The sequence below is a fragment of the Phodopus roborovskii genome, unplaced genomic scaffold, assembly GCF_943737965.1.
Source record: "Phodopus roborovskii unplaced genomic scaffold, PHOROB, whole genome shotgun sequence".
NCBI classification, from domain to species: domain Eukaryota; kingdom Metazoa; phylum Chordata; class Mammalia; order Rodentia; family Cricetidae; genus Phodopus; species Phodopus roborovskii.
This window is the reverse complement of record NW_026126566.1, coordinates 5,529,072-5,552,202: the sequence shown is the minus strand read 5'-3', so window position 1 is coordinate 5,552,202 and position 23,131 is coordinate 5,529,072. Positions and strand designations below refer to the sequence as shown.

General features: G+C 41.2%; 1 protein-coding gene and 1 non-coding gene across 5 annotated transcripts in view; one reads left to right on the top strand and one right to left on the bottom strand.

Annotated features, from left to right (window-relative positions):
- The window catches only part of Sil1 (SIL1 nucleotide exchange factor), a 218,031-nt gene that overhangs the window by 162,237 nt on the left and 32,663 nt on the right, over nt 1-23,131 (top strand). For all 4 annotated transcript variants that reach the window (XM_051202275.1, XM_051202272.1, XM_051202273.1 and 1 more), the window contains exon 7: nt 5,612-5,733. In XM_051202275.1, coding sequence (XP_051058232.1) covers nt 5,612-5,733 — 122 coding nt within the window. The remainder of the gene's footprint in view (nt 1-5,611; nt 5,734-23,131) is intronic.
- Nucleotides 13,928-14,030, bottom strand: LOC127235201 (small nucleolar RNA U13). Its single transcript, XR_007835689.1, has one exon. It is a non-coding gene; the product is annotated as a small nucleolar RNA U13 (small nucleolar RNA).

Below are 23,131 nucleotides of genomic sequence, written 5' to 3'. Positions count from 1 at the left end.
TAGGAGTATACATACATAGGGAACTTAGAACTAGAGTCAATAGAAGATGGCTTCTCAGGGGAATAGGGGTTGGCTAGATGAAAAAGAGAAACTCTTAAACAGGTGGTGGTAGCTGTTGTCATGGCCAAATCTGATGATGTCTTTATTTGCAAATACCTTTTTATTGTGATAGCTATACCCACTTGTTGATGTAGTACTTATGATTATTTTTATTTTAGTGATACAGTTGTGACAGAAACCGTTTGCAAAGTCAGAAATATTTATTTCTGAAATCTTGCTCCCTATTATTCCTCATTTCTCCTCCACATCACCTGTGTTTTACTGGCTTTCCCCAGAACACTCTGGGAACACTGTGGAAGAGGGGATGAAAATACCATAAGAGCCAGAGGTCAGAGAGCTGGAGTGTCCTCTGGACTTAGCAGGCTACTGTACTCACACTCATAAACTCACAGCAGCTGTGGTTGCCTGCATAAGACCTGTGCACACCCACACCAGTTAACAGTCCAGCATGGAGGGAGAGAGATTCACAAGCTGCTGACAGTTGATGGCTGCTGAGGGAGGAGGGGAAGCGTTCTTTATGGATGTGGTTCCTGGTGGCTTCACTGTACTCCAGCAAATGGCCCCACACCCATGCTACATGAGCAACACAAACTAGACTCAGTAGGTAATTTTTTTTTTTTTTTTTTGTACAAGGAGGAATTGGGAGGCAGTAGGGGTGAGTTTGGGATTGGTTAAAGGGAGAGTGAGAATCACATTGAATGCATGCATGAAAGTCTCAGAACTTAGTAAAATGATTTTCCTTATTTTTAAAAATTTGATGCTGGATGTGGCAGCACATGCTTTTAATCTTAGTACTTGGAAGGCAGAGGCAAACAGATCTCTGAATTCAAGACCAGCTAGGCCTACATAGTGAGCTCCTGAATAACAAGGGCTACAGAGAAACCCTGTCCTGAAAAACAAAACAAAACAAAAAAAAATCTTGGAGAAAGTTTCCTCATTGTTGGGAACTTTAGAAAAGTTTGCCAGTCTGTGTATTAAAACTTTCCAGGCAGAGCAAGTTGCATGCATACAGTCTCTATGGCAGAGAGGAGCTTGGTAAGGTTGAAGGCCTGGAGAAGACTGGAGTGACTGTAGCATAGACACAGCAGGACCCTGAGGGCCAGAGAGGTAAAGCTAGGGATCATCCTCTTACTCTGGGTGGTTGTGACTTAAGGGAGAGTTTGAAGTTAGAATGCACCCATTCAAACATCTAATAGCTAATATTGAGCAGTCTACACTACCTACTGCTTCAAGTGAGTCTCATTTTTTGTTGTTTGTTTTTGGTTTCTGAGGTAGGGTCTCACTATGTTATCTAGGATGGTCTCAAGCTCCTGAGTGATGGGAACTGTAAATCCTGACTGGCTGCTCCTCTCTTTAGTTGAGGATGGTGAAGCTCAAGGAGATAGTGTGGTTATTGAGTACCAACAGCTGATGAATGGTAGAACTAGGATTTGCAACAAGATCAGTCTAACACTAAACCCTAAACTTTTAGACTTTTGAGCAGTGTACTTCTGACAGAACACTGGTACATTTTGCATGAAGATCAAAGGTAAAGAAGAGCTGAGGCAAACCATTCATTTGTTCAATAGTTTCCAACAAGTGAATCTGTGGACTATCTGCTGAGTCTCAGGCACATTCCAGGCACTCAAGATGCATTGATGAACAAAATTGGAGTTCACTTTCTAGCAGAGGCAGATTTGTTTGAAAGGGAATAAGTGTTATGAAAAAGTAAAAAGAAGAACAGTATAGAAATTGGCAGTGTTAAGGGGAATCTCAGAGGAGGTGGGAGCTGATGAGTAAGTATATCGAGGAACTACAAGGTGACTCTGACTGAAGCTAAAAGGAAAGGAAGAGGCCATGGAACCTCATAGGCCATGGGAGAGCACAGAGGACAGAGGATGGTGGGAAAACAACCCCTCCAACTGTTGTTGAGAATTTGACCAGAGATGGGGAATCTTGGTGGAGCCAGAGTCCAGATAGGAAGCTATTGGAGTGGTGGCCCAAGAGGCTGCACAGTCATAAACAAAGACGTGAGATCCTTACCCAGAGGTATAGAGCCTCAGTGTCGCCCCCCACCCCCATATGATGGTGTCCTTGCTCTCTATAAACTAGTCTAAGAGACATTGTTTTCTTCTTTGGCATTTTGACAGCTTCTGTAGTGAACTCGTGTGTGCTGTCTGCAGGGGTCTCTTCATCCTCTTCCCACGCTCAACTCTTTCTTGACCCCCAGATAGCAAGACTGTGATCCCCTTACAAAAGTGAGCCTGGATTCTCTTTCCCCTTCCTAGTTCTTTCTTTAGGGTAAAAAGACACCCCCCCCCCCCGAGCTTTTCCATTAGAGACATTTAAAGGATCAAGGGTTCCAGGGTCATTGATATTGACAGCTTTTATTGCTCCTTGTATCTTTAATATACTTGGGTAGGTCTTTAGGCATCAGATTTTGAAGAGTCTTGTTTTAGGTCATATGAAAGCCTGAAGTCTCTAGAAGAGTTACCATGTCTTGAAGGGAATGAGTAACACAAAGGCTAAGCTAGCAATGACCCAACAACAACACATTTTTTTCCCTGCAGGTCCATCTGGCCATGTCAAACTCAGGGTGGCATCACATTCCACTCTTAGACTCAGCTAGAGGTCATTACAGAAACATTGCATTGTTCAGGCCCAAACCCCCACTCTGTTGGCAAAAGTGCCCTCAGGGTTCTGAGTCATTGACTCGGCTTGTCTACTGAGGTACCATATGACCTTGGTAAGTTGTGGTCTCTCAGGGAGATTCCAGAATACATAGCCTGGTTTCCAGCTGTGATGGAGAACTGGGTGATGTAATGCTAACTCTGAGACAAATAGAACTTTTCTAGCCAGGACTCTCGGTCCATTCCTGCTCTACATTCACTGAATAGAGACTTAAAGAGCTGTGTGCTTCAAGAACTTGAACTGGATCTGCCAAAGGAGTCCTTGCAGTCATTTTTTAATTATTAAGACAGGATATGTGAAAAGCAAAAGCTTGTGTGTAGAAAACAGTTTGTGAGTTATTTATGAGAAAGGCCTCTGCATGCCCCTTCTGCCCTGGGCAGAGTACCTACCTTTTCTCGTGTGACTCCTCAATTATTTACCCCTCCTTTATTTCTCGGATTTCTGTTCTCTAGTCATCTTGTAGTGCTCTGGATTTTTCAGATGTTGCTTATTTCCCTCCATCCCCTTCCTGATGCTCTCCCGACACTCCTATCCACTGGTCTTGCCCCATCCTGAAGGAAGCCTGAGAAGAGTTCTGGCTCTAAATTTGCTGTGTCTCCCATGTGGTTCTGGGACGAAGCCAGCTTTTGATGTGTAAATGGGCCAAAATGAACCCTTTCTTTCTCATTGCTACTCAGATAATGATAGGATCCTTTCAAAGGCTACAGTATTTACAGAATTAATACCAGCAACTGTATCTCATGGCATTGTTGCCCTATAGATAAGCAGAATCTAGAATGGATCCTTGGTGACTCTGGGCTGTGGTGGTTTGGGGTCAACAGAAAGACAGCTGCTCTGCCAGGTTTTTCCAAGTGGCCATCCCAGATGTGGGTTTATGGGATTTTGAACAATGAGTTTTTATTTGAGAAACCCGAAGCAAGGAGGATCAAAGGGTAGACATGAATAGATAAGGAAGATGATTATATCAGCAATGTGACTTATTCTAAGTCTTCTAACTGTCAGGGCTTTGGCACTGTAGTCATTCTTCTGCATAGGGACAGGTTGTGACAGAAAATTCCTAGCTCTGGTTCTGGACAACCATGGCAGCCAGACTTGATGCATGGCTACCTCTTCGAGTTTGTAGTAATAGGACCCATGCTGTTGTTGACACAAATACTATATTGGTTTTTGAAATTCACAGTAGGGTTTTCTTTGGGGAATAATCCTCAATTTTTATTCCTCAATTCTAGGGTTAGTCACTGAACACCAGCTGTATGCTCTTCACTCTTGTAGTCACTGGACTATGGTGGGAAAACCTCTGCTCTTGTGGAAGTTCTGTCAGAATGCGTAACAATGATCATCCAAGTGCTGAAAATAGGGCAGGCCCACCCAAGAGCAAAGCATGGGCAGAGTTGGGTGCTACTTGCCTTTAATCTCAGAGCCTGCTTTCCAGTGTGGAGGCAGAAGCTAGGAAAGATTCATAAAGGAACCAGCTCTGGGTTCTAGGTCAGAAAGATTGGCATCCATTACATCACTGCTGGGCTCTCCTTCCGATTTCCTGGTTTGCTGTAGAGTGGCGTCATGTAGGCAAGAGATCATCTTTTGGATGTATAGTAAGATTCAGACTCTCTCTCTCTCTCTCTCCTCTCTCTCTCCTCTCTCTCTCTCTCTCACAGACAAATACAGGATTTAGTAAATTAGCTAGTAAATCTTTTTGTGTGTGTGTGTGTTTTGTTTTTATTTTTCCAAGACAGGGAGGGTTTCTCTTTGTAGCCCTGGCTGTCCTGGAACTCACTCTATAGACCAGGTTAGCCTTGAACTCACAGAGATCCATCTGACACTCTGCCTCCCAAGAACTGGAATTATAGATTTGTACCCCTACCACTTGGCTAAAATTGATATTTAATAGCAATTTAAAATAGTAATTTAAGTGGCACAAAATCAGCATGTCCATTACATCTCCAACTAGGATGTATGATAAGACATCTATGTAATTATTTAGTATTGATTTCATTATAATGAGACCTTTTTACAGTCACTTGGGCTCATTGTTGAAGCCACCCATCTTACCAGTTTTGTGATCATAGAAATGTTCTGCACGGCTGGCATATAGCCCCTAGTTAGTAAAGCAGACCTAGGTTAAAGCCTTTGGGAAACAGACTTTTGTATAGATCTTATAATCTATACAATATATAATCAACATTTCAAAAAAAGGATAATGTTACTTCTTTCCCAGCACATCTTGACCACACACACATACACACATGCGAGTGTGCGCGCGCGCACACACACACACACACATACATGCACACATGCACACATGCGCGCACACACACATGCACGTGTGAGCACACGAGCACACACACATGCATGCACACACTCGCACATGCACACACACACACATTCATGCATGCACACATACATACCTGCCCCATCAGCAAGGGCTCCTTTTATAGTCCCTGGTTTCTAATTACAAGTCAACTTTCCCCCTGCACTGCTCCCATTGTGTTTGTACATCCACAGGAAGTATGGCACTGTTTAGTGGTGCCATGATGCCAGATTCTTTGTGCTAACAGCTTGCATGTTTGGAGTAAGCTTTGTGACTCATTGCAGCATTAGAATTTCCTGAGGAATGTTTGGCATTAGCAAGAGCTAGGTGCCATTTCCGCTGGTTCCCACGCAGGTGCTCACAAATGGTGTTACATGAATGAGAAGTTCTCAAATATAAGATTACTTTAAAACTTAGGTTGTTTATACATCCTTTCTAGTTACTCAGAAATGCCACGGTTGCACTTTACTTGTCTTTTACATGTGTTTTTGGCTAGTCACCAAATGAAAAGCTATCAGCAGAGGACTTCCTTCCCTGACAGCTGTCCTGGACTAAGCAATGCCTTTGTTGCAGATGGACAATGCACAGGACCTGCTCTCCTTTGGTGGCCTGCAAGTGGTGATTAATGGGCTCAACAGCACAGAGCCCCTGGTGAAGGAGTATGCTGCCTTTGTGCTGGGGGCCGCCTTTTCCAGGTGAGCAGCATGGATGGGTTGCGGTTGGCCAGGATCATTGGCCCTAATTGGCTTGAGGAAAGGTTACACCTGCACCTCTACTTGCTGGTGAAGCTGGGGCTTGAGTCAGTCTTTATACCAAATCAACATTTTCACCCATGCTATCCCATTCTGGGATGTTTTTTCCTTCCCACATGTACACACTTAGTAGTGAAAATGAGTAAAGGGACCAGCCATATATTGTAAGTAGTGAGAAAGGAGGTAAGCTATAGGAGTTGATCTTTGTACAGTAAAGCTATAGCTAGTGAGTAAGTAATGAATCAGACCCCCCCCCAAAGGCCTTTTGAGGGGAATGTAGCTTCCCCAGGTTGTTAGTGTTAATCCCACCAGTTGAGAATAAGACCTCTACCACAACTTAAAGCCAAATTTGAAGCAAACTTTAATTAAATACTAGCTAAGTGGATGGACTCTGGCCAGGTCCATCTCTGGTTCTCCAGAATAATGGCCCCAAATCAAGTTTTACAAGGGTTAAGAAGGGAAACCCATAATTCGATGCATTTCCCATCAAATCCAGTCAGAGTCAAGCATACATCCTGGTGTATGTCCTGCCTGTGAACCTCTTGCACACATGTGATCAAGCACATCTATGCAGATGTATCAAACAAACTTGTTTAGGGGAGTGAAAATATGTGACTTGTTATCTCCCATTACCAACAGCCTCCAGCATTTTAGGAAGTATCTGTCTTTGAGCAAAGGGGCTAGCAGATCAGAGGCCTTTTCATTTCATGGATCTGTAAGACTTCATGGATAGTAAGACTTAAGATATAACTTTGACCCTCACACTAGGTTATTGCATTCTCTGGATGGAGTCTTTAACATTTCAGTTAGTCTGTCTTATGCTGGAAAACTTATCAAGCAAGACAAGCAGTAGACATCTTCTTGAAAGAATGGACATGGAGAAATATGTAGGTATCAAGTACTTCTACTCATTTAAAAAGACAGTGTATCTTTATACTGTTGTTACACACATTTAAAGGTATCTGCTCATAAGGCCATCTATATCCCTAAAATCGGAACAGATGCTCTGATTCTTGTTTGGAGTGGTTTCAGCCAGGGTCCCACCCTCATAAGGCTGTAGAGACTTGGGAACTTATTCAGGTTCACTGTTTGATTCTCAAGCCAGAAGTGAAATAACTCAAAATTCTAACCTCTTCATCTAGGCTCATTTTTAAAATCTCTGACTTATTCAAAAATACTTCCAGTAAGAATGTGATATCCTACATATCCCTGCCATTGCTTCTGGAAATAGATTCTGGAGAAACAGTAGCATCTTCATACCACTTCCTTGTTAAAGGGGACAAGTGACTTGAGAAGCATGCATTTAGACATTCTTAGCAAACCATACCTCACCCACATGCTATGCCAATATATGGTATTATGATTCTCCATGACTGTTAGTATATGTTAGTATAAGACCTTGTTATGCGTTCATACAGCATTACTACTATTAATAGAGGTAAATATAAAATATTGCTACTTAGTGTTTCGATGGCGCACACACTGCTGTAGTCAAAATGTTCTGTCTGGGTTTTTGACAGCTCACTGGAGGGCTGTTACAGTGACAGCGTGGTATGGCGCCAGAGCTTTTGGAAGCCAGCAGCAGGCTTCCAAACACCAGGAAAATGTCAGGGTTTATACAGAGAGAAGCTTGACACAAGTAAGACTATTTCTGTGCAGAGAGGTTGGCTTCAGTGCTATTGTCTGATATGCATTACCTACTTACGATGTCCTAAGGAAGATGACTCTGCTCCTCCCTAACTGTTTCAGACATCAGATGTGTAGTCACACTGATTAGGTAAGCTTGCTCTTTGCCAAAAGGGCATTCTAGAAATAACAGCCTGGAATCATGCATTTGTAGGCAACCTTTTGAACTGGGAATGATAATTGGTGTCCAGTGCCTTTCATAAAGGTGAATAGAAAATAAAAATATATAACAAGCACTTGCTCATAATAATTACCTCATCATGATGAGACTTTTTTACTCTCAATTTTCCTTGTAGGGAAATTCTTGCATCTTTTATTTCTACAGTACGAGCCCTGTGGTCCACAGTTTGTATTTGTTACAGTGTTTATATTCCATCATGTCTCTTGCTGCTAATGTTGCTGTTTCATGAGAGTGTTTGTGTGCCTACCTGGGTTAATTGCTTAATAAGTTCTTCCATGCACATTTCTGTGGATGAAGAGATCTTTTCCCTGATGTTTAACACCAGTCATTCCAAGATGAAGAAAAAGGATGACAGGAACATAATTGACATGGCTACTGAAATAAAATGTGTTCCTTTATTTAAACATGATTAACATCCAACTGAGGGTCACAATACTGGTTTTCTGCTGTTTATTGCCCATGTATAACAAGATAGGTGAAGTTCTGTGTAAGTCATGCAGAAATTTGTATGCTGACCATTAGCGGATTCATAGTTTCATAGCTACTTTGTTTTAAAAGCCTCTTTCTTCCTCAAGTAAGTTATTTTCATTGGGCTTTTTGTGACCTGATTTCATCCTACAGTAGCACCTGTTTTGTTAATGCCTGTCTGAGTCTGACCTACTGGAGTCCCAGACAAGCCCTTTTTGCTTGTGTAGAAAGGACGTCTTAAAAAGCCTTGTGCATTTCAGAAGTCATACAGCTTTCTGTAATCTGGTTTTGCTTCTTCTTAGCAAACTGAGTGGCTGCTTTTCTTTTCCCTTTTCTCTTTGTAAGCCTTTACATTGAACTGACAAGACTTGAACTATGAAGATGCGGGTGTGTTTGCTCCAGTGAGTACTGGCTTTGCTGTTTTGACTATCCCTTTCTTGTATGTTTGTCGTTTTGTATCTGTCTTTAGTGACCCATATTCACATTTACACATGTATGAACTTTTATACATTTGCACGTGTGTGTGTGTGTGTATGTGTAATGCTTTTATTTGAACTGTCCACAGTATGATGTAATGAAACTTAACCTAATACATAAAGGGATATACATCTAATCAGCCTTAGAGAAGGTATGTTCTATAGCCACTCTCCTTGGCATCTTCCTTGGAAATTGCCTGGCAGATCTGGGGTCTGCATTCCTTTAGAGAATGGATGTATCCCTAGCATTGTTGGAGTATTTTGCCCATATGTATGTATATGCGCCACATGCATGCCTGGGATTCAAGGAGGTCAGAAGAGGGCATCAGGTTTCCCAGAACTTGAGTTAAGAGTGGTTGTGAACTGTCATGTGGGTACTGGGAACTGAACCTGGATCCCCTGGAAGCGTGACAAGTACTCTTAGTATTTGAACCAGCTCCCCAGCCCTATTTACCAATTAAATTTTAATTATTTGGCCAATGTCTTCTTACCATGTGTCATTTCTGCCTTTATCCTTTAATTCCCAAGCTTCTCTCCTTGCTTCCCTCAGAGAATTTCTGTGCTGAGCTGTGTTTTCTCCTTTCTCTTCCTGATGGCTGTGTGAGTTCACTTAGGAACAACATTGTCAGTTTCATTAACCGTTTAACTTCCTGCCTCCTGTTAGATAACTTTGAAGTTTCCTTCCCATTTACTCTTAGTATTCTTTAGTGTTCAGGCACCAGTGTTCTCTTACCTCTGTCTTCATGATCCCTGCTGAACATAGTTGTCCTCTTGTGGACTGCCCCCCATTTTCCCCATTGCAGTCTGTCCCTCACTCTTTGCCCCTCCTAGATACTCCACCACCAAGATACTCGGTTTGCACTGACTTCATTATGCCTCCAGCACTATTCAAGGTTATTTTCCTCCCCTTTATTTCCAAACTTCTTAAAAGAATAAAAACAGGATGCCAGTGAGTTGCATTTTGTTAATATACTCAAGCCCACCATTTTAATAATCTGGTTTCTGTCCTTCTATCCATGAAAATTACCAAGACTACTTTGCCATCCCTGACACCTCTATAGCAGTCAAGAGTATTAGCCATGGCATTTCTTGCAAACTGTACATTATTATAGTCTCTTGTCCATAACTGATTGTTTTGCCTCTTGTTTTTCTGTGCTGGTGATCTAACCCAGGGCTTCACACAAGCCAAGCATGTGCTCTACTACTGAGCTATGTTTGCATTTTCTTTTATGGCAACATCATCTTCTGCTAGCTTCCAAATATAGCTACTCACCAAGATTCTTCTACCCTTGTCCTCCCTGCTTATCTGCTAATGACTTCACTTCCTGTAGTTTCAAACACCCTCTAATTATGAGTCATGACAAAGTCTGCATTCAAGGCCAGTCCTTTTCCTGAGATTTCCCCATGCTGGGTTCTACCATACTTACTGAACCTCACACTCTAAGAGGAGAAAGTTGAATTCATTATTGTTTTGTGACAAACTAGATTTTTTTCTTCCTACATTCTCTTTTCATCTATTCTTGTCACAATTATTGCAGTTACTCCAACTTGAAAGATTTGAATGACATTTCAGTCTGTGCTCCCCTTCATTTTCCTGTTGGTGAACAGGGCTTGTGGGTTCTCATTTCAGCTGTTGTCATCTCCTAAACCAGTTCTTTTCTTCACTGACATGAGAGACTCTGACATGTAAGTTCAGTGTCTTGTCCAGAGTGAGAGTTCCTTCCCCCTTGCTAGGAAATAAGCCATGAATACTCTACACCAAACACACTAATCCCATTCTCTAGGATATGGATTGATTTAGAGATGGGCATATGGTTCTGCTCTAAGTGATGCAGCATAAAGAGATACTAGTTAGAAAGCTTCTGGAAGGATGTTGCTCCTTTGAGTAGAAAGCTCAGAGGGAAGCCTCAGCTACTGCCTCTTGCCTTGACTACCTCAATCTCAGAGCCACAGCAGCTGCCTTGGACCAGTAAGGTGAGAAAGCAGGAGGATGATAGAGAGGAGACAGAGGCCTGTGTCCTTCCTGATGGTGTTTACACACTGTAGTGTATTTGGAGATGCTCATTTTCAGCCTTTATTGTAAAAAGTTAATTAAATGTCTTCATTTTTTTTGAATCACAGTTAATTACTGAACTGATCCTTGTAAATGAACTTACATTCATATTGATAAATTTCCAAAATCCCTCTCTGATTTTTAAAAGTCTGTTATGGTCCTCTTGCTTCTGCAGAGTACTTGTCTCGGTTTGCAGTTATGTAGTTGTTTGATTCCCTGTTCATATCCTGTACTGGATAATAGTAGCGAGAGTAGGAAAACTTTAACTTTACAAGTTCTTTATTATATAATACAGGGCCTGCCATTAAATGGATGGTCAGGAAATAATTATTGGAAGATTAAATGAAGAAACAAATGAGTGGAAGTGATACCTAGGAAATGAGTTATTTCTGAGATAATAAATGAGACTGAGTGGAGAGTGCTGTTTTTATTACTAATGATGTAATAGTGGATGATTCAGATACCATACCTTGACCCTTTAAAACCTAAGGCCTTGGAAATGAATGTGTTACCCCACTGGCCGAAGGCCCAGAAAATAGAAAGACTAGAGATTGGGATGAGGTCAGACATTGGAGTTGCCAGCATTTAAATAAAAGTTTAAATGTGACCCATAGGATTAATTCCACATTTTGCTTCAAGTTCTTACTTTTCTGCCCTCCTCTAGTGACAAGGGAGGAGCTCTAAGCGTGTTTCTAATAAATTGATTAGTGTAATAACCACCAATGGCCCAGGCAACTGGTTGGCCATGGCTCCTAATCTGCATTCAAAATCTAGTTAGTGTTTTTCAGATGGCAATTAATGACAAATGGAAAATGAGCTCTAAGCCTGACCAGCTGCCTTGAGTACTGAAGAAATCAAGACTTTGTTCTGGGGAAGGATGCACTATTTGCTTAATGAACTTATCCTCTCAGATTTTTTTTGACTCCATCTCTGTAGTGTGTTCCTGCCTCCTCCACATTCTTTGCTGTCTCCAGAATCCTCACTATTTCTTCCTAGTCTAGACCCAGCTCACAAAGGTCTTTTCCTTATCTTCAGCTCTTTATCTTTATGTCCAGCATTTGTTGCTTGGACCCCTAAACCAGTGGTTTATTTAATACATTGGCTTCTTTGTATCTCACCAACTCTTTCATTTATTTCCTCAACAAAAATGAATGCTTTGGAGGAATATGAATGGGTACCCAAGTCCATAGCACTTTACAGAGTGTAACTATGTGACTGCTTCAAGCATAAATGATCTAACACAAAAAACTAAATACACTAATAATCAGAAGAAAATGAAGTCATCTAGAGCAGAAGACTTCTCATTTTCTATACTTCATTTTGTCTTTTTTTTCTAAGTATATATTATTTTTTCATTTAAAATATTAACACAACAAAGCAGAATAGTAGACCTGGGAGATTTCTATATCTAATATATTTTTCCAAGAATCAAAAGTACCTGGAAATGTTAGATTAAATATTTAAATGTTTCTTTACATGCTCATCAGCAGTCAAGAGATGGTAGGACAGTTTCTTTGCATAACTTCAGGGGAAATTAGTAACATCAAACCTTTATGTGGTAGCTCCAAAAGAAAGTGCAGAAATCCTAAATCCAAGTAAAATTGAAATCCTAAGAGGCACAGAACACTAGAGCAGACAGCTGCCTTGGTGACATTACCATTCTCTAGTGGCTAAGAGCTTCCGATTTCAGTTCAAAAGTACAGGGGACAAAATTTAGGACTGAATAATGAAATCTTCGAGTCAAAAGGAGCTGTTCATACAGTCTGCGGTCAGCTCTGGATCACACTTATGTTGAGAACAGCACACTCTTTATAATCTGGAAACGAGCCACCACATTGTCATTATTTCCATTTCTTTTTGTAATTACCCAATTTTCTAGTATTTTGAGCTATGTTTGTTAAATGTATGCACGTGGTTGTAGTAACTTGATGCCTGTAGCTTGTATCATTAGTTAAAAGTATCTTTGCTCCTATGAAGTTATTTTTGTCTTAAAGTTTTTTTGACATTTAATACATCCACTAACTTTGCATTTCCTTGGGTGTATCTTTCTCATCTCTTTTCTTTCAGTGTTTATTACATTTTAGATACATCTTTTATTATATAGCATATAGTTAGACTTTGTGTGTGTAGATATGTATATATGGTATACATACCTTTTTTGTTGCTGTGAAGAGATACTATTACTTATAAAAGAAGGCATTTAATTAGGGGCTGGCTTACAGTTTCAGAGGGTGAGTCCATGACCATCATGGCAGAGAACATGGCGGTAGGCAGGCATGGTGCTGGAGCAGTAGTTAAGAGTTTTCATCCTGATTTGCAAGTTGGAGGCAGAGATGGAGTGACTGGGCCTGGCATGGACTTTTGAAACTTCCAGGTCCACCCCAGTGACACACCTCCTCCAACAAGGCCTCACCTCATAGTCTTTCTGAAAAACAAATGCAGTGGTGGTGGTGGGGGGGACGGATGGGGGACACACACACCAAACATTCAAACGTGGGAGCCTATGGGCCATTCTTACTCAAAAACCACATGTTGTACATGTATTTGTTCATTCTTCTTCCTGTGGAGGCTGGAGTTTGATCCTGGGTGTCCTTTTCAGTGGTTCTCCATTGTATTTTTACTTTTGAGATCAATTTATTTTACTTTGTGTATATGAACATTTTGCCTGTGTATCCATGTACAAGACATGTGTGCCTGGTGCCCCCGGAAGTCAGAAGAGGGCTTTGGATCCCTTGGAACTGGAGTGGCACGGCTGTGAGCCACCTTGTGGGTGCTGGGAATTGAATGCAATGAGTGCTCTTAACTGCTGAGCCATCTCTCCAGCCCTCCAGTTCATTTTTTTGAGATAGGATCTCATATAAGCCAGGCTGTCTTAAATTCACTCTGTAGCTGAGGGTGGCCATGAACTTCTGATCTTCTTGCCTCTACCTCTTGAGTACTGGGGTTACAGAAATGTACTGGCAGGATGAGCATATTGCCAGTTGTGCAATTTTGCCTTCTAAGAGCAATTAGTTTTACAATTTTTAAAAATGTTTCAATTCATATCTAATTGTCAGCAAATTTCATCATTACATGTCTATGTATGATTTGTTTTAGTATGTCTTTTTGGCTCTCTGTGCTATTTTAATCTACAGACTTCAGCTATGGAAGTTTTCTGGTTTATTACCAGTACTATGTGCTTCATTGGCTCTCCCCCATATTCTCTATTTGCAGATGATATTAGACCATCTGTTTCTAACATCTCTCAAGTGTTCTTTCTTTCTCTTTTCTACATGTCAGATGGATAATGTGCTGACATCATAACAAAGTTTGAGGAGACAAGTCTCACACAGTCGTGTGAAAACCCAATCATCACACTTAGAAAACTCAAAACGATCTCTTTTAAGTGTCTTTGTCTTTATGTCTTTCTGGATGATTTCATTCACTTAACAGGTTTTTTTTTTTTCCTTAAGTGTATTTAATGTGTTTATTACATCCATGAAGTTTTTAGTATTAGATGACTATTTTTCACTTCTGGGAGTTTCCTGCTAATTATTGCTTTAACTGAATTGAAAATTTCAGTATGTAGCATTTTGATTATTGTTCAATTGAAATAATTTAAATTTTAATTGTGATTCATAAGTAGTTATATTTCTCAATTTCCAAATATAGTGGAAAGTTTCAGTCAGTGTTTTTGTTATGAATATTGAGGTTGTAGCCAAGTACGTGCCCTTAACCATTAGTCATTTGAAAAAGGTTGAGGTTTTCTGTATGCTTAAGTTTTCTGTTATGGTCTGCATGAAAGGTCTGGGCTGCAGGGTGCCACTCTTTAGAAACAGCTAACACTAATGGGCAGTGCCATTGGTTGAGATGTTCCATGGAGGTGAATTGTGGAGCCTCAGGCAGTCTCTGCCTGCTTCCTGGCTCATGAGCTCAGTGGTTTGCCCCACTTACGTGTGCCTTGTGCTGGTCAGAGACCAAGAGCTATGGTGCTGCCTGACTGAAGGTTGGGACCTCCAGATTATGAATTAAAATATCTCCTTTCTCTTTATAAATTGACTCCCTCAGATCTTTCATTATAGTAATGTGAAGCTGACTGATAGTGTAAATACTCTTCTTTTGTATATGTCCTGAATGTGCATGCTTAAAAATGTACATTCAGTTCTCTGAGAACACAGTGTCTCCGTCTCACTTAGCCCCTGATTTCTTCATTTATTAAGAGTTGGTGCTAGTACAAAGACAATATGCCTTTGTGCCAACTATGGTTCATGTTGTGATGTCTTAACTTTTCTTACCCTGGCTAGCAGAATTGGTACAGCACTCTGTACCAGTGTCACTGACTCTCTGAGCACATGGGCCTGTGTGACTTCAATGCCACTCTCCTTCCCTGGGTGCCTCCCCCTCGGTGTTTGGCCCAGGGGTTCCCATGCTCTGTTACTTTTCTTTTTTGAAACAGGATCTTGTTTATGTAGTTCAGGTTAGCCTCAGTCCTACATTAGTATCCTGTGTGATGGAATTTTGTTGCTTTCTTATGCTATTGAGAAAAATTTTCAAGGGGGCTACATAGCAAGACTTCATTTGGAATGTATCAAAAGCAAAGCCTTTAATGCTTTAAGTTAAAATATAATTACATCATGTGCATCTTCTCTGCTCACTCCAATCTTTCCACGCTACCTGTCCCCATTGAGAATATTAAAGTATATACACCATGTTTGTTTTCAAAAGATAGGTGTCTGAATGTATTGGAAATGGTTGTTGGCTATTGATAGAAGCACACAATTCAAACCCAATAAATAAACAAAAATCAAACACTACTAGCTACCTTACTAGTAAGGTAATAAGATACTAGTCTTATTATTTCTAGTATCTTTTCAGTTTTTTTTTTTAAACTCACCTGGCCATAATGCCCTCAAGCAATGTTAAACTTTCCCCATGAAGGTACCTTCATTTATAACTGTTCTTGACAAGAATGATTTCATGTATTCACAATGCTGACATTTGATTGTGTTTGTGTGTGTGCTTCATTGTTTTGTGTGTGTGTTTATATTTGTTTAGGAGCTATATTAGGAATCTATGGTGAATTTTATTTCATTCCACATCTATTAAAATGGTCATATAATACACTTCTGTGACTTCTTTTTGGTGAGCTTAGTTATATATTATCTAATAGGGAATTGTCCCTATACTTTTTTTTTTGGTATGGATGTTCTTGGTCATTGTATTAGTTATATGTTGCTACTTAACAAATGACTACAAACCTGGTGATTGTTAACACTGTACAGGTATTCTAACACAGTCTCTATGGATCAGGAGTCCACAGATGATTTAACTATATCTCTGAGTTTTGTAGCCAGGTGTGTCACCTGGAGCTTGAGTCTTCTGTGGGATTTGAATGGGCAACATCTTCCTCTGAGTTTGTGATTGTGAGCAGAATTCAGTTCTTTATAGATTGTCAGGCTAAAGGCATGTTTTGTGTTGCTTGAAGTTTCTCTCATGTCCTTGTCCCATGGCCGTCTCAATAAACTGCTTACACCATGAAAGTTTGCTTCTTCGGATAGTAAGTGGGCTGGTGCGAAGGCTCAGTGAATGGAAGTGTTTGCTGTGCGAGCCCAGTGGCCTGAGTTTGATACCCAGGACCCACAACGGAAGGAGAGAACTAACTCCTAAAAGTTGTCCTTTGTTCATTACATGCAAATGCTTACACATACACTAAAAATCTTTAATTAAAAGAAGAACATTTCTCAGCAAAACAGACATTAGTCTTGTGTGTGATGGTGCATGTGTGTGTGCAGTTTACATGTATGCCTGTGGGGACCCTTGAGAGTTACTGATTAGGAGCTATCCACCTTGTTTCTGAGATAGTCTCTCACTAGGATCCCTGGGACTCACTGATTGGGCTAGTAAGTCCCAAGAAGCCTCCTGTCTCCACCTCCCAGCACTAGGATTACAAGTATGTGCCACCATGAGCAGTCATGTGTTTGCTAGGTATCAAATTCAGGTCATCCTGCTTGTGTGACAGTAACTAGATTATTAGTCTTTGAAGGGTAATCACATATATAGTCACATACATCTTGTCACCTTTACTATGGTTAGACACAAATCACACATTCACATTCTAGATAGGGGGTGTATGGTTTCAATCTGTACATTTTGAATTCAGCTGCAAGTAGAAAATGGCATAAATGTTTATTTCTCAATGTAAAAACTCAGGTCAGGGCTAGGTGGCAGCTTTGCTTCAGGTAGACCTGGGGTCTTCAGTTCCTTTCAGTCACACTATGATGCCATGTCTAAGAAGTTACCTTTTCCTTCAGAGATCAGGGAAGCAGAGAGCTGTAGATAAGACTCTCTTGTGACTTTTAGGGAGAGCACCAGAGACTGTCAACACTTCTGCTCGTGTCCCATGGCTCAGTCCTGGCTGCCAAGGAGGCTGAGAATGAAATGCAGGCTTGTATTTGCTCAGCAAAAGTTCTGCTGTGGAGGAATGCAGAGACAGGACCACAGGCAGCACTGAGTCTCTACCACGCGTAGCTTTAAGTAAAGGGCTATTTGTTCTGTGCTCGCAAAAAAAAAAAAAAAAAAAAAAAAAAAAAGTCATAAAGTTACCTGGTTTTTGAAATTTGAAAAGCTAGCTCAAGGCATTAGCAGTGACTCGGCTTCTTCTTCTTTTTTCTTCTATTTAGTGCCAGTATGTTTTTATTTTTGTAGTGCTGGGTATTGAACCCAGGTCTTCTCTGCCAACTGCATGTTCTACCAGTGTGGGGGTTCATCTTCATCATCAGCCCTTACTGGATTTGGAATCACCCTAAAAACAGGTGTCTGTGAGAGTGTTTGGAGAAAGCTTTAACTAAGTAAGGGAAGATCCACACAGACTTTGGTGGTAGCCTCCATTGACTGGGGAGAATGTAAGCTAAGCATCGGTATCCAGTTCTCTGCTTCCTGACTGCACACACAAGGCAGCCATGCCTTCCTGTGGTGTCCTTCCTTCCCATAGGCCATTTCTGCCAGAGATTTTGTCACAGCACCTAGGAAGGTGATCAACACCATCATGGAGGTACAGTCCTGGCATCCTGGTCTTTGTGATTTTTTTTAAAGATGGGCATGGTGGTACACAGATATATAAACCCTGTACTTGGGAAGTTGAGGCAGGAGGATTGCCATGGGTTTGAGGCCAGCCTGGGCTACATAATGGGTTAAGGCAAGTGTGGGCTACATAGCAAAACTCTTGTGTTAAAATAAAAATCAGCAGGACATGGTGACACACACCTTTAGTCCCTGCACTCAGGAGGCAGAAGCAGTGGAGTTCAAGGCCAGCCTGGTCAACAGAGTGAGTTCTTAGGCCAGCCAGAGGAAACCTGGCTGCCAGGGAAACCCTGTTTCAAACAACAAAAACAAAAAACAAAAAACGAAAAAAAAAAAAAAAGAAAGTTGTGCAAGTTTGTTAGTGATTTTTAATTATTATGTATTTATTTATTTTAGCTATTCTTGAAATTTAACCCAGGACTGCACATGCCAGGCAAACACTCTGACTTTGACCATCATGTACCCAAGGTCCCATGGAAAGCTTTGATGCCAATGGAACGGGCAGGGTTTGAAGAGCACAAAGAGGGATGAGCTAACCTAGACAGGTGTGATAGGGAATGAGAGAAAGGAGCTGGGCAGGGGAGGACTTTCCATATAATCAATCACTATAACAACTTGAGGCATACTACCCTGTCTTGTTCTTACAGAGAAGGACATTATCCAATGGCCCACAGATAATTTGTGGAAAAGTTTAGTATAAACTTGGATGACCAAACTCGTGTTCTGTATTGTAAAGATCTCACAGAGAGGAACATTCCTGTGAGTGTTTTGAATGAGGTTCCCTGGGCCCTTACTGGTTATACAACATTTGAATCTGATATTGGGGGATTATGGAGAATTATATGAGGAGAGAAGAGTTGGGGTTTCTTATAGAATCAAGGACCACCAGCCCAGACATGCCACCATCCCTAATGGGCTGGACCCTCCCCACCCATCACTAATTAAGAAAATGCCCTTCAGGTTTGCCTGCAGTTCAAACTTATGGAGGCATTTTCTTAATTGAGGCTCTTCCCTCTCTAGTGACTCTAGCTTGTGTCAAGTTGACATAAAACTATCGAGCATAGAAGGGGACTGTGAGCTTCTCTTAGGCTAAGCCTCAGCAGCAGCTTGATAATTGCATGCACTCCCCATTGGAGACCAACCCTGAAAATAGCTCTGACCAACCTGTTTAGGGGCTGAGGAGACAGCTCAGTTGGTAACATGCACAAACAGAAGGACCAGAGTTCAGATCCTCAGCACCTATATGGCATTGTGTGCCTTTGAACCCAGTACTATAAACCTCGGGAGGCAAGACAGGAGGATCCCCAGGGCTTGCTAGCCAGACAGCTTAGCTGAATTGATGGGTTCCAGGTTCAGTGAGAGATCTTGTCTCAAAAAAAAAAAAAAAAAAAAAAAAAAAAAGTAGAGAGTGTTGAGGAAGACACCTAATAGCACCCTCTGTCTTAAACACACAAATACTTACACACACACATAACACACACACACACACACACACACACACACACACCTGTGTAGGAAAAAAATAATACTGATTTGACTGGAGCAAGTATGTTTTTATAAAAAGCTATATCCCTTCTGAGAGTTTCTTCTCTGGTATGTAAGTCACAAGGCCATCAGAAGTGCATCACACTTCTTAATGCTTTATATGTTGAATTCTGATCAGCTAAAAGTTTCTTTTCCTACTCCACTTTTGCTGGTAACAGTATCTAGTGCTCAGAGAGAGATGGTAAAGACTAGGGAGAGAGCAGTAATTGAGAGATGGCAGGACATACTGACCCTGCGCCCTGTTGATCAGCATCGTGGTTTTCTGCACTACACTGACATTTCAGTGGGGATCCTCAGTTTCAGGAAGTTGGCTGTTTAATGAGAAGCATTGAGTAAAGAAGCCATCATGTGACTGTAGAACAGAAGGATCCTTATATTGGACAACCCATAATCCCTTTGTTTCAGGGAACTCTCCAAGAGTAACTTCCCAGGCTGTTTCCCCCACTGCATTTCACTTGCATACACAACCTTGAGGCTTAAGGCCAATTTATTTCTATCCCATTTTCTCTCCACTTTTACTTTGCTTTTATTCAGTTGCTGTGGTCCCATTGCCACACAGCTAGGCTGATCATAGCTAGACCCTAGTGCTCTAGCCTCCATCCAGAGCATCTGGTTGCCATGCCAGAAAGCAGATTGTCTTATGCCTTCCTACTCTGACTGGGAAGTACAAGATGATTTAGACTCTATAGAGACTCCTGTCCTGGGTCTTCACTGTGCAGCACCCACAGAAGAAGAATACAGAAGACTGTATGCTTATTTAGAATGAAACAAAATAAAATAAAAGGGGGAAACCCAACTGGAAAGCATATGAAAAGTAAAATGAAACTGCCTTCCAGTTCCTGGGCACCCTCTCTCCTATTGCCTCTGGGGTTACTTTGTTGCCTCTGGGGTTACTTTGTTGCCTCTGGGGGTTACTTTGTTGCCTCTGTGGTTACTTTGTTGCCTCTGTGGTCATCTTGTTGCCTCCGTGGTTACTTTGTTGCCTCTGTGGCTACCTTGTTGCCTCTGTGGCTACCTTGTTGCCTCCGTGGCTACCTTGCCATTTCCATTTTCACAATAGGACATTGAGACCAAAGGCTGATGAAGCCGGGCAGAAGACGGGGCATTCTGGGCATCCTGGAGGGACTGTACATCATAGTGTTAATCTGGTACCCTTACTGTAAGCCAATGTCGTTTTACAGCCTCTTTATTTTGAGGGAAAACTCTTCCAGTTTAGCATAGACCCGACTTAGATGGGAAGCCAAGATTCAAAGAGAAGCAAAGGCCAAGGAGAAGATGGGCCCAGAAATAAGTTTGTAAGACAAAGCCAGGAAGAAGATAAGAATGGGAAAGCTTTGGAGCTTACATATTTCACTTAATATGGAATCCTTGTTGCTTAGATGCCTTTGCCAAAGAACTGAGAACAGCTGATCAGTGGCTGGATGGAGGGCCTCACTTCCCACTCAGTGCCTCTGTTAAAGAGATTTGTTCAAAACCACCGAGCCAGCTGGCAGCAGGATGAGAAGATGAGTCAGAAGCTCAGTTTCCAGGCTAGGATCTGGCTTTCATGTGGCATTGCTTGGCCAGTTAGAGAACCCCTGGGATCTGAAGGGATGTGACCCTGCAAGAATCACACAAAGCTCCTTCCTAGCCCTGTGACTCACTGGGAGTTTTTACTTTTGTAAAGGTGAGAAACTACTGGGGGATGATCAAGCAAGACTGTGCTTAGTGGGGCAGCTGGGCATGCTATACAAAGTCCAGGCTCTGTTCCCAGTCTTCCCTCTCTCCTTCCCCTCTTCCTGCCTCTCTCTCCCATTTGTCTCCATATTTCTCTTTGCTGCTACAGCCTGTCTACAGATAGGCCTCATAATCCCCCGGGACCTCTTTGTCTGTAGCTGCTCTTGATCCTGTGTTCTTGAAGTCTGTACATGAAGGCTCACTAAAGCTGTGCAGTTGAAATGTGAAAGACTTGTTTTGCCTGTGGACTAATGGTTGATTAGTGTCTGAGATAATTTACCTAAATGTTGGATCTTCAGCTCTGATTGGTAATATAGTCACATAACTCAGAGTGCAATAGGCACAAAGGGGCACAAGGCACTCAGCCCACCCTGAGCTACCAGATCCCTTCCCTTCAAAGCAGCTACTGTTGCTGTTTCTGCCAGAGGCGCTTATTCATATTTGAGTCATTTTTACGTAAAAGGCAAATACATGATTCGTCTTTGTTACTAAGTTCTTTTTATTTAATTAACTTTTTAGTTGGTGTGCAAAATACTGAGTTTTGTTTTAATATTTTCATATATAATCTTGCAGTTTGCTCATTTATAGACATGATTCTATAATGCCCCTTTCCCCATTCAGTAATATATTTTGAACATCATGTTTTGTCAATCCATGAAGATGTTCTTAGGAGGTTTTTTTTTTTTTTTTGTAATTATAAAATGTCTTAGCTGGAAGCTTTTGAAAGAATGCTTACATTGACACATTTTAAAATGACAGTGCTCTAATTAATTAGACTTATTACTAGGCAAAATGTATTGTTCAGATGGAGGAGGTATTTGATTGTTGTGTCTGTGAAGTGATTACTGGTGGCTTTTTAAAGCCAGAGTGACTCACAAAGCATCTTTGATGGTAAGTTTGGAATGACTGTCATTAGTTCTGATTGGGAGTTTGTGTAATTCAAGATCTTATTTTGAAAGCTGTTAAGGCATAAAAAAGCCACATACCAGGCTTCCGTGCCTACACCCTTATGGGACTATTCTTTCAGAACCAGGGCAGGGTCCCTGCTAGGCAAACCCATCCACCATGAGCTGTAGACTCTGGACAGGCTACCTGCCATAGCTTGGTTGCTGTGCCATAAGTAAGAGTAGAAATCCCCTTGATGTGCAGTTCTTCTGTGGAAACCCGCTGGTGAGTTAGGCATGCTTCCCAGACCCAGGAGGTTGATTGGGTAGGCCCTGGCTGCTTCTCTGCTTGTCTTCCTTGTAATGAGACTGTCCTTAAGGTATAGGGCATGAGTTGGGGGAACCCTTAGTATTGCCAGGAGAGTTGATAATGCTTTGAGGAAAGCCAAGCTGCTTATATAAAAGAAAATCCATATTTCTTGTAGAAGAATGGGAGGGTTGAGACTCCTCAGGGCTGGCTGGGAACTTCAGAGGTCCTGAATGCTAAAACCCACCTCCTGAATAGATTATTTAAAAATAAAAGTAACTTTAAACCTTAAGTGAATTAAGTCTACTAGTCCCAAGATGATGACTAATTAGATTTCTTAAAATAATATATAAATATCAAAGCAGTTCCATTTTTTCCCCTCACATTTTTTGGGGTATCTATGCTTTGTCAAAAGGATAGATTGACTCCTATTCAACTCTGGGAGTGGCTGATTCTCCAAGGGTCTGCCGCCTTCTTATAGTTTGGTTTTTAGAGGGACAGAATTGTGATGTCAAGAATTCTGAAGTTTCTAAATAACAAAAAAGTTCTGTTATTTAAAAGTATCTTTAAGCAAAAAAAAAAAAAAATTAAAATATCTCTGAAATTTTTTTTCAAGGGAAGCATTTTGTTTTTTAGTACACCATGATGAAATCGGTCTTAATTTCAGTTCAGCTAGTGTAAAAACACAGTGAGTGATTATTAGTCCCTGAAGGAGGCAAGACAGATGGAGCCCAGAATGGAATTGGCTTTATGATTAATTGAATCCTTAAAGAGTTGAATAGAGTTAGAGCTGATCCGGTCCAATCAGAGCCTTGAGATGTCTGGTGCTGTCCTGAGCCTAGGAGAGAAAAGGGCACAGTGGCCTAGATTTATTCTCTACTAAAATGGACAGGATATATGCAGCAGACAGTTCCCATTTTTAAACCATTGGTGCAGGATAATTGGAATGGAAACAAACAAGATTAG